Genomic DNA, 16397 nt, shown 5'->3' on the forward strand with positions numbered 1-16397 from the left:
AAAGACAAATACCACATGGTATCACTTATATGTGGAATCTAAAATATGACACAAATGAACATATCTATGAAACAAAAACAGACTCACAGACATAGAGAACAGACTGGTGGTTGCCAAGGGGGAAGGGGCTAGGGGAGGGATGGAGTAGGAGGTTGGGTTAGCAGATGTAAGCTTTTATATACAGAATGGATAAACAACAAGGTCCTACTGTATAGCACAGGGAAGTATATTCAATATCCTATGATAAACCATAATGGAAAAGAATATTTTAATAAATAGTATATATATAACCAAATCACTTTGCTGTACAGCAGAAATTAACACACCATTGTAAACCATTAAAAAAATATTAAAACTGAAAATAAATAAATAAATAAAGATGGTGGCCAGTGTCTCAGCTGTGGGGATGGGAAGGTTCCCCCACCTCTTCACAGGCTAGGGAACTTTCCAGCTGTATCCAGCCTAGAGAAGCTACTCTTCCCACCACCAGCTCACAAAGTGGTTAAGGGAGCATGACAGGAGTGACATGACGGTACCCAGGCTCAAATCCTGGTTTTGCAGCTTAGGGGCTGGACGAATCTCCCCCTATACCTGTGCCTCCGTGTTCTCTACTATAAAACGGGAATGACTGGATGAAACAATATGTATTAAGCATTTAACAGAATACGGAGTGCATAGCAAGCACCCAAAATATAATGGTAGTAACAAACTAGCTTAACCTGATATTATACCGTAAGCTTGTATTACAGTATACAATAGTTATATTGTAAACGTATTAGAGTGCCAGATTCCAGGTGCTGTTCCGAGACCATGCCATTTATCAATTCACTGAACCCTCACAAAGACCTATGCATTCATTCCTATAAATATCCCCACTTTATACATGAAACGAAAGTCCACAATGCTGAATCACTTGTCCGAGGTCACAAGATAGTATAAGTGGGGGAGCTGAAATTTGCAATCACGGAGGTTGGCTCCAGGCTGTCTGCTCCTAAAGGCGAACCCATCCTACTATGTAATTTGATATTATTATTATCATCATGGAGTGTCACAAGCCACGCCTGGAAAGCCATACTCACAACAGCCAAAGTTGCCTGATAATTATGGCTCATTCATTCATTCAACAATTTTTTCCTCTGAGCAACTATTATGTATTAGTCTCTAGAAATAAAAATCCCGTCAGAAAAAAAAAAAAAAAAAATCCCATCAGGAAGAAAGAATAGCCAACAGCTAATAGATAAGTAGGGCTTCCCCGGTGGCGCAGTGGTTAAGAATCTGCCTGCCAATGCAGGAGACACGGGTTCCAGCCCTGGTCCGGGAAGATCCCACATGCCACAGAGCAACTAAGCCTGTGCGCCACAACTACCGAGCCTGTGCTCTAGAGCCCACGAGCCACAGCTACTGAGCCCACGTGCCACAACTACTGAAGCCCGCACGCCTAGAGCCCGGGCTCCGCAACAAGAGAACCCAGCGCACTGAGAAGCCCAGGCACCACAATGAAGAGTAGCCCCTGCTCGCGGCAACTCGAGAGCCCGTGAGCAGCAACGATAGACCCGACACCGCCAAAAATAAATAAATAAACATAAGTTAAGAAAAAAAAAGATAAGTAAATGCGTGGCATACCAGATAATGATGAGTGCCATTTTAAATCGAGATGGAATTTTAAGTAGGGTGGTGAGGAAAATAATGAGAAGATAGTATTTGATGGGGGACTTCCCTAGCGGTGCAGTGGTTAAGACTCTGCACTTCCAGTGCAAGGGCGCACGTTTGATCCCTGGTGGGGGAGCTAAGGTCCCCCATGCTGCGTGGTGAGGCCAATAAATAAACAAATAAATAAGCTACCTTCTTTTAAAAATAAAAAATAAAATTAAAAAAAGATAGTATTTGAGTCAGCCCCCAAGGCACACTGGTGGACCACTGTACCTCAAGTAGTCAGGAGTTAGGGTGAGGCAAGCCAGGCACTCTCTTCGGATGAAATAAAAAAAAAAAACCTTCAGTCATCAAGATAAATATTATTTTTATGCAAATTTTAAAATAAAAATGAATGCAAACACATGTACAGGAAACAAAATATCAAGATTTTAAACAAAGACAGAATCCACCTGTGCCCAGGGGAGCCACGCTGAAGTCTGAAACATGGACCTACTCTGCTATATAACTTGCTATTATTACCACCACAGAGCATCCCAATCCACGCCTGGCACACGGTACTCACAACAGTGAAAGTTGCCCGATAATTGGAGGCAAAAGGCTCAAAACGTTTTTACGGCTTTTTACGGTTCATTTTTTTCCACGTTATGAACATAGCTGAAAAAAGACTGAAAAGTTTAAAAGTAGATTACTAAAACTCGCCACATTATTTTAAGTTTAAATATTTTATTTATACAAAAAATAAACAGAATTCATTTTCATTTTACTCTCCTGGCTTTGATGGAAGCAAACTCAATATTTTTTGAAGCCACTTCAGAAAATAATCATTTAAAAATGCATTAACTAGAAAAGGATATGCTGAGAAGATTTTATTCCATCAAAAAATAAAAATAAAAAGGCATACACGTGGGACTTCCCTGGCGGTCCGGTGGTTAGGACTCCGTGCTTCCACTGCAGGCGGCATGGGCTGGCTCCCTAGTCAGGAAACTAAGCTCCCGCATGCCGCACAGTGCAGCCAATAAAGAAATAAATTTATTTTTTCAATTCATAAATGTGGCTAGAGGGGTACGCATTTTTCCTCTTGTGTCAGGTTTGGATGTGGCTTGGAACGTCATTCCTGGGATTTGTCTTTACTTAAAATTGCGGTATTGTGTACACCGTGGATGTTTTTGCATTGATTTGGGTTTGGGGTTGTTTTTTTTTAAGATATTGCATTAACGTATTACTTATGTTGATTACTGAGTTTTTTGGCACCTAAATTTAGCACTTAAAGCCAATGCCTCGCTTGCCCCACCCTAAGCCCAACCCCTCTGGGACTCTGGATTGGGACTTTGGATTTACGGTCACCATAACCCCTACTGTCTGAGCCCAGAACTGAGGACCACGCAGCCCTGCGGCTACAAATCCAGCCGCACCCCACGCCCAGTTACCAGTAGCAACCAGTTCCAGCTGGTTGCTGGGGGGAGACCAGCTGGTCCCGCTCTGATAGGAGCAGCGGTAGCGTCCGACGAAGCGTTGTTCCATGGCCGAGATGGAGAGCTCCGCCTGGTCCAAATACTTCCGGGATATCAGTTCCTCCAGGCGGTACAAGTCCGCGCCTGGAGGGCCCTGGCAGCTGATGGTCACCGGCTTCCCCAGGGGCACAAGGGAGCTGGGCCGGGCCTGGAGGGAAGGCTTGGGCAGCAGGCCTGGAAGGGAAGCAGAGTCTAGCAGAGGTCAGCTTCCGACAGAGCCTCCTCCTGGGCTCTCCCACCCGCTTCTGCCCTCTCGCTGGCTGAACCCAGAAGAGGGATCTGGACTCACCTTTCTGAGCCTGTATCACCTGCCCCAGACACAGGCCTGAGGAAAGAAGCAAAGGGTCAGTCACCAGGACCTCAGCATGAATCCACACTTCCTGCGTGCTGGGCACCGGATGAGAAACTTGCATGCATTGGCTTTCTTTTTTTTTAATTTTTATTTTATGTTGGGGGTATAGTTGATTAACAACGTGTTAGTTTCAGGTGTTCGCTTTCTTTTGTCATAATTTTTTTTTCAAAGACACACATGCATGTAATTGAAGTGAAAGAAGCCAGCCAGAAAAGGCCATGATTGTATGATTCCATTTATATGAAACATCCAGGATGGATCAATCCGTCCAGAGACAGTAGATGGGGGAGGGGGGTGGCGGGTACCGGGAGGAGCGGGGATTGGGGAGTGATTGTAACGGGTATGAGGTTTCCTTTTGGAGTGGTGGGAGCTGTGTGCTAGAAGGGGGCTCTCGCTTTTTTCCAGTTTCATAGAGATGTAATTGACATGTAACATGGTGTACGTGTAACTGTTGATTTGAGACATTTTTCTGTTGCAGGATGGTTACCACCATAGTACTAGCTGACACCTCTAGCCGGACACATAGTTGCTATTTCTTTTTAGTGGTGAGAACACTGAAGATCTAGTCTCTTAGCAACTTTCAAGTATATATTACAGTATTATTAGCTATAATCACCATGCCATATATTAGATCCCGATGTGGTGTCTTGCATTAAATCGTAAGTCAAGAGCTCTCAGGGTGCATTAATACTGGATTCCTCCCTATTTTATGCTTTTGGGTTAAATCAATATTCTCCCTATTTTGTGCTTTTGGGTTAAGTCATTATTATGACTGTGCAAATATTATTCACACCTGAGCATTATAATGTACCTACATACGATTTTTCTATTTATTTTCCCTAGGATCAATAATTGTATGTTTTATTTCCATCCACATAGTGTTCCTTGAACCTGTATCTAATTCTTTTCACAATTTTCAATAGCCTTTCCATGTAACTTGACACATCTATCAAACTGCACCATCTATAAATTCCACTTTTATCCTTGGAGGTGCCTTCCCCCCATTTTCTCTTCTAACTGAACTAATTCTTTTCTAGGTTGAAAAACTGCCTTTTTCTCTCAAGCTAAGACTTTTTTTTTTAACCGTTTTGCTGAGTTAGTAGCATTAGCAATTTAAGTCTCCCTAGGGTTGCCAGATTTAGCAAATAAAAACATGGGACTCCCAGTGAAATCTGAATTTCAGGTAAACAACAAATAACATACAGCATGTATTGCATAGTAGGTCCCATGAGGCCCACGACCAGGTAGATTCAAACACTAGCAGCATATTTTCGTGGTAAAGAATGTGGATTTGGAGCAAACATTCCTTAGTTTGTATTCGAGCCATAGCTGTGTGACCTTAAACAAGTTACTTCATCCTTCCGGGCCTCAGTTTTCTCACCTGTAAAATGGGAATGATCGTAGGCCCTACTTCATCAGGCTGTTATGGGGATTAAATGAGTAAGTGTCCGTTTAAAAACACAGAATAATGTATCTGTAAGTGCTACATGAGTGTCTTTAAAGAATGAATAAGTGAATGAGAGGCAGTTTGTGTTCATAGTATACACTCTTATCCCCAGTAACACCAACTGTTTCCTTCCTTCTTAGCCGCTTGGAGCCTCTGGTCCTTTTAGCGATAAAGTTCTTTTGAAGAAATAAGGAAATAATGCACACACGTGCCCAGAATAAAGCTTGACACGGAGAAGGCAGTAAAAACGCATCTGAGCCCACCCCCAGTCCTGTTAAGGGGGACTCTTACTAGAGCCTTAGTGAGGTTAATTGACAAACAGAAATCTTATATATCTAAGGTTTACAGCATGATGACTTGTGAAATAATTACCACAATCAAGCGAATTAACACATCCATCACCTCACGTAATTATCTTTTTTTTTTTTTGGTGAGAAATTTAAATGTACTCTCTTAGCAAATTTCAAGTATATGCTACAGTATTATTAGCTATGATTATCATTCCATAATTTGGATCTCCAGAAGTTCTTCATCTTATAGCTGGAAGTTTGTACCCTTTGACCAACATCTACCTCCCCATTTCCCCCACCCCCCTGCCCCAGCCCCAGCCCTTGGCATCTACCACTCTACTCTCCGCTTTTGTGGGTTTTTGAGATTCCATGTATAAGTAAGATCCTGCAGTATTTGTTTTTCTCTATCTGGATTATATCACTCAGCATAGTACCCTCAAGGTCCGTCCACGTTGTCACAAATGGCAGAATTGTTTGCACCAGTACCATGAGGGATACTGACAAGCTAAATCTGTAATCTAGCCCTGATACCAAATCCACATTAAACAAAATTAAAACATAACAAGGACCAACTGTATAGCACAGGGGACTCTCCTCAATACTCCATAATGGCCTGTATGTGGAAAGAATCTTTAAAAAGGTGGATATATTTATATGTATAGCTGATTCACTTTGCTGTACGCCTGAAACTAACACAACATTGTAAATCAACTATACTCCAATAAAAATTAACAACAGGGCTTCCCTGGTGGCGCAGTGGTTGAGAGTCCGCCTGCCGATGCAGGGGACGCGGGTTCGTGCCCCGGTCCGGGAAGATCCCACATGCCGCGGAGCGGCTGGGCCCGTGAGCCATGGCCGCCGAGCCTCTGCGTCCGGAGCCTGTGCTCCGCAACAGGAGAGGCCGCGACGGTGAGAGGCCCGCGTACCGCAAAAAAAAATTAATTAATTAAAAAAATAAACAACAAAAAAAAAGCGAAGAGCCAAGGAAATGTTTAAATACTGTGGAATAATATTCAGCTATTTAAAAGAATAAATTAAAAATTATACATGTCTACTGCTATGTGTCAAAAAGTAAGCTGCAGGGCTTCCCTGGTGGCGCAGTTGGTGAGAGTCCGCCTGCCAATGCAGGGGACATGGGTTCATGCCCCGGTCCGGGAAGATCCCACATGCCGCGGAGCGGCTGGGCCCGTGAGCCATGGCCGCTGAGCCTGCGCGTCCAGAGCCTGTGCTCCGCAACGGGAGAGGCCACAACAGTGAGAGGCCCACGTACCACAAAAAATAAAAAAAAAAAATAAGCTGCAGAATGTGTACCATATGTTCTTATTTTTATAAGAAAAAACTCTATGTACGTATGTGTACACATTTGTACTAAAAAATTAAGATAAATGTAGAAGGATAAACAAGTATTGGCTACTGTTGGTGAGTTAAGGGGGGCTTACAACAGAATTTATTGTTTTCTTATATGTTCTCATACAACTTGTAAAAAGAAGCATAAACTTTTATAAAGAATCTAATAACAGTTTAATAAAAAAAAACACACACACAACAAGGACCTACTCTATAGCACAGGGAACTATACTCAATATTTTGTAATAACCTGTAAGAATCTGAATAAGAACATATATATGTATATATCTGAGTCACTGTGCTGTACACCTGAAACTAACACCACACTGTGAATCAACTATATTTTAATTAATTAATTAAAATTAAAACAGCATGGAGTAGTGGGAACGTTGCAGTCAACGCTGGGAAACCTGTATTTATTTTTTAACTCAGCCATGAATAAACTAGAGTAATTCAGACAAACACCATCTCCCAGTTTTCCCACCCAACAAATAAATGCGGTGACCCTTGGTCACCTCCTGCCCTGAAAGTTTCCTCTTGCCTCTTGTACTGATATAATTTTTAAAAATTCTTTGTCTCATAGCCCACTGCCTATCCCTCAGCATATTGCAGATTGACTCACCAAGACAGAAGGCGGCAGCCATGGTTGGGGACATGGTTCCTCGGCCTGTCCTGAGCTGTATAGCCCAGGAGGGAAGCCCTGGGTGCGGGCTGGAGCAGAGATACAGGATGTGATGGGAATGAAGAATGCTCTCCTCCCTTCCCCCATCGGCCTGGCTTTTCCTAATTGAGACTCATCAAGCTGGAGGCGTCCCCTCAGTAGAATGACTTGCACACAAGCTCCAAGGAGCCTGGCTTATCTCCCGTCACCAGCCCAGTGTCCCAGCAGGTCTGCCTAGCGAGGCATCGTCTGCGTTCTGATACTCCCAGAGGCTCCCTGGCATTCGTTAGGGACATGCAAGTCAAAACCACAATGAGATATCACTTCACACCCGCGAGGATGGCTCTATCAAAAAGACAGATATTAACAAATGTTGGTGAGGAAATGGAGAAGTTGGAGTCCTCATGCTTTGCTGGTAGGTGTATAAAATGGTGCCTCCGCTGTGGAAAACATCTCCTCCAAACGTCAAGCAGTGAATGGTTCAGCAACTCCACTTCTGGGTATACACCCAAAAGAACTGACAGCAGGAACTTGAACAGGTATTTGTATACCTGTGTTCACAGCAGCATTATTCCCAATCGCCAAAACATGGAAACAACTCAAATGTCCATTGATGGGAGGACCAATAAACTGTGGTGTATACATACCACAGTGGAATATCGTTCAGCCTTTAAAAGGAACGAAATTCTGACACAGGCTACGACCTGGATGAACCTTTATTAGGCTAAGTGAAGTAATCCAGACCCAAAAGACCACACATTGTATGATCCCATTTATGTGAAATATCCAGAATAGGCAAATTCATAGAGACAGAAAGGGCTCTGGACGTTATCAGGGACTGCGGGAAGAGAGAATGGGAAGTTAAGGCACCATTTTAGACCTCTACCGGCGTAAAATGCATGGAAACTTTGAGAAGTGTTTTGAGCAAGGTGCTGACCCGGGATAGTATCTGACGGATCTCGGTGATAGCATGGTTTCAGGGAACTTCTCTTTGGAGCGGTGATGTTTGAGGGCACGCCTGATGGTAAGAAATATTCATAGAGGAGAGGCAGCACGTTCAGCCTGCCCTGAAGTCTTGATGAAATAAAGAGCTTGGCATTTTCATGTAACCAGAAGATGACGGGTGTAGCTGGACTTAAGTGAGCAGAAAACGAAGACTGAAGCGATTATAAGGGTCAGATCAGGATGGCCCAACTTTCGCAGGTGATTCTTTTCCTTTTAATTATCTTTTATTTCTCTTAGTTGAAGGATAATTTACAATGTTGTATTAGTTTCACTTGTACACACAGCAATTGTTATACATACATACATATACATGTGTGTTCTTACATGTATAAGTACATGTATGTATGTATATATATGTAGGTATGTATATTCCTTTTCCCTTATAGATTATTACAAGATATTGAGTATAGTTCCCTGTGCTCTACAGTAGCTCCTTGTTGTTTACCTATTTTAGATATAAGTAGTGTGTATCTATTAATCCCAAACTCTTATCTCCCCACCACCACCCGCTACCCCCTTTGGTAACCATGAGTTTGTTTTCTCTGTGAGTCTATTTCTGTTTTGTAAGTGAGTTCATTTGGACCCCGTGACTCTGCTGGAGTAGGCGAGGTCTGTCCTGTGTATTAATAGGGCTAGCAGCATCCCTGGTCTCCATCCACTAGATGTCACTAGCGCTACGCCCCCTCCAGTTGTGACAACCAAAAAACGTCTCCAGACCTTGTCGGATGTCCCCTGGGGGGGTGCAGAATCACCCCCAGTTGAGAACCGTTGGGTTACATCATTCAGGGACTTAGAGGGCAAGATAAATTTGGATGCACAAATATCCCTTTATAATACTCCTCACTTCTCAAGCATTCCCTCATTTGATCCTCACGCAAGGCTGAGAAACAGGTTCCGCTTTAGTCCCATTCTGGTGAGAAAACTTGAGCTTAGAAGAAAATGTGCTTTTCTAGGTGAAGCTTGGGTGCTGGGAGCCAAATAAATCATTTTCCTTTGGTTTAGCACATGTTCACATGGATCTAGGCAGAGTCTCTCCCTTGTTTACTTTACGTCTGCCCTTTAGTTCTCATTTCTTTTCTCCATCTCCAAGGAACAACTCTACAATATCTCATGTGAATTAGTTCATTTCTGCAAAACGTGATTTCGTACCGTGCAAAATGTATATACTGTAAATTGTGCAATGCCGTGGAAGTCATTCGTCTTTCCATCGCCCACAGAGATTTCACAGATCTGTAGAATATTGATTTGCTTCCAACACATTTATCCCTCCACTGTCCCAGTAACAGACAGCCACATCATATCCAAATATCTCCAAGATAAACAATTCTGAGCGAAATATCATTCTACATGTGCCTCTGTGGACATATGTGAAATGTCCTTGAAACATGCACCCAACGGCAAACCAGCTCTTAAGTGTATCTTTCATTTACTTACTGCCAAACTGAACTCTGCATTCGCCGCACCAGGTTCTTCCCCCGCAACAGTGCAAGAGGATCCCCATACCTCCCCAATACCCCCAACATGTGGGGCTACCCGGTTTGGGACTGACAGGTACACACTGCTACATTTAAAATGGATAACCGACAAGGACCTGTGTACCGCACAGGGAACTCTGCTCCGTACTCTGTAACAACCTAAATAGGAAAAGAATTTGAAAAAGAGTAGATGCGTGTCTATGTATAACCGAATCACTTTGCTGTATGCCTGAAACTAACACAACGTTGTTAATCAACTGTATTCCAATATAAGATAAAAAGTTTTTAAAAGTGTGGGATTACCCAGCCTTCTAATCTTTGCCAGTCCGATGGTATATTAGCCTCCTAGGGCTGCCATAACGAAGTATCACAAACTGAGTTGCTTAAACAATAGAAATTTATTGTGCCATGGTTCTGGAATGCAGAAGTCTGAGATCAAGACACTGGCAGATTTCCTTCTGAGAACTGCGGGGTAGAGGTCGGGGCAGAGTGGGGGGGACTTGGTGCATGCCTCTCTCCTAGCTTCCAGCGACTTGCTGGCAATCTTTGGTGTCCCTTGTCTTATATTTTTTATCTTTTTATTAATTTTTAATGGAAGTATAGTTGATTGAAGATGTGTTAGTTTCTGGTGTACAGCAAAATGACTCAGTTATACATATATACATTCTTTTTTTTATATATTAATTTATTTTATTTATTTATTTTTGGCTGTGTTGGGTCTTCGTTGCTGCGCGCGGGCTTTCTCTAGTTGTGGCGCGTGTGTTTCTCACTACGGTGGTTTTTGTTGCAGAGCACAGGCTCTAGGCGCACGGGCTTCAGTAGTTGTGGCTCTCAGGCTCTGGAGCGCAGGCTCGGTAGTTGTGGCGCACAGGCTTAGTTGCTCTGCGGCATGTGGGACCTTCCTGGACCAGGGATCGAACCTATGTCCCCTGCCCTGGCAGGTGGATTCTAAACCACTGTGGCACCAGGGAAGTGCCTCGTATATATATTCTTTTTCATGTTCTTTTCCGTTATGGACTATTACAGGATATTGAAGAGAATAATTTTTAAACGTGTACACGATCATTCAGCTAGTGGGTGCAGAAGAGAATGTGAATCCTAATTAAGCCACCTCTTCTAGACTCTGAGCTCTTACTACTATGCTCTCCCACCAAATGTCACTCCCCAACATCGTCCACATTATTTTTCTCCCTGGGTCTATTTCCATCAATCAACACACATTCTCAATTCCCCTCTATTTCTTCTACTCTCCACTCCAAACCACGTGGCTGTATTTCACTGACCCTACCATTAACTTTCTTCTCTACTTCCTCTCATCAAAACTTATTGAATTATTATTATTACTATTTTTTTTTTTTTTATTTTTTTTTGTGGTACGCGGGCCTCTCACCGCTGTGGACTCTCCCGTCGCGGAGCACAGGCTCCGGATGCGCAGGCCCAGCGGCCATGGCTCACGGGCCCAGCCGCCCCGCGGCATGTGGGATCCTCCCGGACCGGGGCACGAACCCGTGTCCCCTGCATCGGCAGGCGGACTCCCAAGCACTGCGCCACCAGGGAAGCCCTGTTTGTAGGTTTTTTGATGATGGCCATTCTGACCAGTGTGAGATGATATCTCATTGTAGTTTTGATTTGCATTTCTCTAATGATTAGTGATGTTGAGCATCCTTTCATGTGTTTTTTGGCAATCTGTGTATCTTCTTTGGAGAAATGTCTTTTTAGGTCTTCTGCCCATTTTTGGATTGGGTTGTTTGTATTTTTGATATTGAGCTGCACGAGCTGCTTGTAAGTTTTGGAGATTAATCCTTTGTCAGTTGCTTCACTTGCAAATATTTTCTCCCATTCTGAGGGTTGTCTTTTTTGTCTTGTTTACGTTTTCCTTTGCTGTGCAAAAGTTTTTAAGTTTGTGTTCTATTTATTTTAATTGCATAACTAAAGGGGGAAGTTCACCAAAACTAGGGAAAAACCATAAATCCCCGGCCTAAACACCCTCTACATCATTCCCTTCCCCAAGTCTGTAGTTGAATTATTGCAATTTGGTTCCTTTACAAAGAACATTTCCTTGTTCATTTTTTGCTGCTCTGAAGGCTTCAGCTCTCAGAAACTCCTAGAACGTTAGACTGAAACGCCATTAGGAACTGCCTCCTCGCCCAATTTTTTTGTCATGTGGCACGCAGGATCTTAGTTCCCCGACAAGGATCCAACCCGTGCCCCCTGCAGTGGAAGTGCCAAATCTTAACCACTGGACCGCCAGAAAAGGCCCTCCTCCTTGCCCAATTTGACTCTTACTTCTTGTTATAAATTTATTTTATTTATTTATTTATTTTTGGCTGCGTTGGGTCTTTGTTTCTGCACACAAGCTTTCTCTAGTTGTGGCGAGTAGGGGGGCTACCCTTCCTTGCAGTGCGTGGGCTTCTCATTGCATTGGCTTCTCTTGTTGCGGAGCACAGGCTCTAGGCACGTGGGCTTCAGCAGTTACGGCACGTGGGCTCAGTAGTTGCGGCTCACAGGCTCTAGAGTGCAGGCTCAGTAGTTGTAGTGCACGGGTTTAGATGCTCCGTGGTATGTGGGCTCTTCCCTGACCAGGGCTCGAACCCAAGTCCCCTGCATTGGCAGGCGGATTCTTAACCACTGCGCCACCAGGGAAGCCCGACTCTTACTTCTTGGCTTCTCCTTGTATTTTGGTACCAGTGAGTTCTCCTTAAACATGCTTGGACAATTGTTCCTGCTCAGTGACCCAACTCATCCTTAATGCCTGCTCCCTCTTTGCTTTCTAAGGGCCAGATCATGTGATTTGCCTCTCTCAGTAGACCATGAGTTCCTTAAGACCAGAAGCTATGCCAAGTGAAGGGTAAACTGGAGTTTTTGTCCTATTTTTGCAATTGTTCTCTTTGACATTGATTTGAAATAAAAACCAATATGCAAAATAGAAGGAAAAAAAAAAAGACCAGAAGCTATATCTTACTAATATGTATATCGTCAGCTTCTGTGAACATTTGTTAAATAAGCAAATGAGTGGGTAAATACACAAGGAACCAGGAATCCGTTGAGAGATATGTGATGCGTCCCAGAATTTCTTTATGGTTGACAAGGCTTCTCTATTCTTGAGCCTTTGCGGGGGCTCCAGGATGATGAGTGGCGTGGGTACATGAGTACGACAACTCACGAAGCCCCATTTTCCTTAAGGGGCACTTGAACCCTGGAGTCCACACAGCCAGCTCTGGCTCTGCTCTCTGGACAAGGTGAAGGTGGCATACACACAGGGCTATTTTATGGAATCCTCAGTGGTACAGGACGGGAGTGAATCCCCGCTCCCTGTAAGGGGGTCCTGGTGTAGCTGAGCAGAAGACTCCGGTGGGTCTTCCTCTGTGTGGACCTGCCCGCGTGAAGATACAAAGTGAGGGGAGAACACCTGGGGGAGGGGGCAGGGGAAGGAGGAAAGACTCACATGCATGTCCATTTGTCTGTCCTCCTCAGGCGGGATATCCACTGAGACATCATCTGCAAGAAAAGAGGAGAGGAGAGGCTTCCAGGAAGAGCCTTCAGATTATCCAGTCTTGCCATCTATATTTCAGAGATGGATGACTGAAATCGGGGAAGGGCAGTGACATCACACCCAGTGAGGTTTGCCCCCAACCTTCTCGGCTTCTTCTAGGATGCCTTCTATCTTCCCCACCCTGGCTACCCCTACTTCTCACTCCTCTTACATTGATTTTCTTCCTGGAAGTCCATGTCTGGGCTGGAGCTAAGGGAAAGGAAATAGACACATTCAGGTAGGTCTGAGAAATGAGACAGACACAGCATTCTCTATTGAGAGAGTCCAAATGTTCCTACCTGTTATCATTCACTTGGCCCTTGGTGTCATCCTCAGTGGCTCCTACAGAGAGTCAGTGATCAGAGTCCTGGTAGGGGAGCCACAAAGCCCCTCCCCACACTCCTCCCAGGTTAACCCTTCCCCCTCCAGGACGTACTGTTTTTGGCTCGACACCAGCACCGGCAGAGGAGAAAGATAAGGAGGAAGAGGAAAGGTAGAATGCTGATGACTGAGGTCACAGTCACAGTGGGAAGGTATTCATCTCCAGGAGGATTTAGGTAGACTTCAGGTAGATCTAGGAATTAGTAAACAGTGAAGATCTGTTATTGATCTCTTCTTGGATTAATTCATCCATTCAATAAATATTTATTGTGTGTCTTCCATATATGAGGCAAGTTATTGGATGTTTTGGAAACTGTAGTGAACCTACCCAATAACAGAGTCTAGACATGTGAACCAATACACAGAAGTTGTTACTCTTATTATATGATAAAACTATCTACCCTGCATTATAAGAGAGATTTCTTTGGGAGATGATCCCCGAAGGATAAGAAACACATAGATCTCCGAAGTGCAAGAAGAACTGCCTTCCAGGAAGAGGGAACAACATATGCAAACTCAGAGGTGAGAAGGAGTTTTGCATGACCCACAAACAGAAAGGATAAATGGTACATAATGTGAAAAATGGCTCTTGGTAAAGATAGAAAGGTCAGGAGATATCAGCAAAGGTCCAAAACATTGGAAGCTGAGGAGAAGAGTCTGGATTTAAGTCTAAATGTAATAATGACCACAAAGGGATTAACAAGCAGTGAGCTTGTAATTTTTTAAATTACTACATTTCTGGTGTGATAAATGGATTTAAGGGGCCAGGTGGAAAGTGGAGGGACAATTAGGGAACATGCTACAGGCAGCTACATGACAAATGATCATGTAATGACAATGCGGTGGTGATGAAAGAAAAAAGGGAATGGATTTGAGGAGTTTTTGAGGATAGAAATGATGAGCTTCGAGATTTAGAGATGGAGCAGATGGGCACTGAGAGCAAAAGAGGGGCATCATATATCATTCTCAATGAATTGATCATTGGAGAGGATGGATGGCATCTATTGAGATGGGAAGACCAATACAAGGAGGAGGTTCTGAGATGTGTTGGGAGTTCTGCCGAGATTCTCATTAGGTGTCTGAGCAGATGTCAAAGATTCCATTGGATAAGAAATTCACGGGAGCATTTTTGACTGGAGTGAGTGATAAGTTTGATAGCCATCAGCAGATACTGGACAGCTGAAGCAGATCATCTTTAATCTACCCATTTTAATCCAATGTTAGTCTTCCCTGTCAACTTAAGAACAAATATCATTGCTTGGCATGATAAAAACTCTCAGCAAAGTGGACATAGAGGGAACATATATACTTCAACATAAAGACCATATAAGACAAACTTACAGCCAACATCATACTCAACAGTGAAAAGCCAAAAGCATTTCCTCTGAAATCAGAAATAAAGACCCAGATGTCCATTCTCACCACTTTTATTCACATAGTATTGGAAGTCCTAGACACAGCAATCAGACAAGAAAGATAAGCAAAAGTCATTTGAATTGTAAAGGAGAAGTGAAGCTCCCTGTTTGCGGTTGACATGACACTATATATAAAAGAATATCCTAGACACCACCAAACTAATACTAGAGCTCATCAATGAATTCGGTAAAGTTGTAGGATATAAAATTAATATACAGAAATCTGCTGCATTTCTATACACTAACAACAAAACATCAGAAAGAGAAATTAAGTAAACAATCCCATTTACCATTACATCAAGAAGAATAAAATACCTAGGAATAAACCTACCTGAGGAGATAAAAGACCTGTACTCAGAAAACTATAAAACATTGATGAAAGAAACTGAAGATGACACAGAGAGAAAGATACATCATGTCTATGGATTGGAAAAATTAACACTGTTAAAATAGCCATACTACCTGAGGCAATCCACAGATTCAATGCAATCCCTATTAAAATGCCAATGGCATTATTCACAGAACTAGAACAAATAATTTTAAAATTCTTATGAAAACACAAAAGACCTCAAATAGTCAAAACAATCTTGAGAAAGAAGAATAGAGCTGGATTTATCACACTCCCCACTTCAGTCTATACTACAAAGCTACAATAATCAAAACAGTATGGTATTGGCATAAAAACAGACATATAGATCAATGGAACAGGACAGAAAGCCCAGAAATAAACCCACTTAATCTGCAACAAAGAAGGCAAGAATATACAATGAAGAAAAGACAGTCTTTTCAATAAGTGATGCTGGGAAAACCAGGCAGCTACATGTAAAAGAAGGAAGTTACAACATTCTCTAACACCATATACAAAAATAAACTCAAAATGGATTAAAGACCTACATGTAAGCTTGGAAACCATAAAATTCCTAGAATAAAATATAGGCAGAACACTCTTTGACATAAATTGTAGCAATATTTTTTTAATCTGTCTCCCTAAAGCAAAGGGAAAAAAAGCAAAAATAAACAAATGGGACTTAATTAAACATAAAAGCTTTCACACCGCAAAAGAAAACAATGACAAAATGAAAAGACAGGGATTTCCCTGGTGGTCCAGTGGTTAAGAATCTGCCTTCCAATGCAGGGGACTTGGGTTCGACCCCTGGTCGGGGAATTAAGATCCCGCATGCCGCGGGGGAACTAAGCCCTCATACCGCAACTACCGAGTCCGTGCACCACAACTAGAGAGCCCGCATGCCACAACTACGGAGCCCATGCGCTCTGGAGCCCGTGCACCACAACTACACAGTCCACGTGTTCTGAAGCCTACGCATCAC

The 16397-nt window shown here is 43.0% G+C and overlaps 1 protein-coding gene across 1 annotated transcript in view; it reads right to left on the minus strand.

Moving 5' to 3' along the window:
• The window catches only part of GP6 (glycoprotein VI platelet), a 29206-nt gene that overhangs the window by 9597 nt on the left and 3212 nt on the right, over positions 1-16397 (minus strand). Inside the window, 8 exon segments of the mRNA XM_024755187.1 lie at positions 3081-3338; positions 3454-3489; positions 7223-7286; positions 7288-7311; positions 13187-13239; positions 13446-13483; positions 13573-13615; positions 13710-13847. Of these exon segments, the coding sequence (XP_024610955.1) occupies positions 3081-3338; positions 3454-3489; positions 7223-7286; positions 7288-7311; positions 13187-13239; positions 13446-13483; positions 13573-13615; positions 13710-13847 (654 nt within the window).

Source organism: Neophocaena asiaeorientalis, unplaced genomic scaffold (genome assembly GCF_003031525.2).
Source record: "Neophocaena asiaeorientalis asiaeorientalis breed wild unplaced genomic scaffold, Neophocaena_asiaeorientalis_V1.1 scaffold694, whole genome shotgun sequence".
In the NCBI taxonomy this organism is placed as follows: domain Eukaryota; kingdom Metazoa; phylum Chordata; class Mammalia; order Artiodactyla; family Phocoenidae; genus Neophocaena; species Neophocaena asiaeorientalis.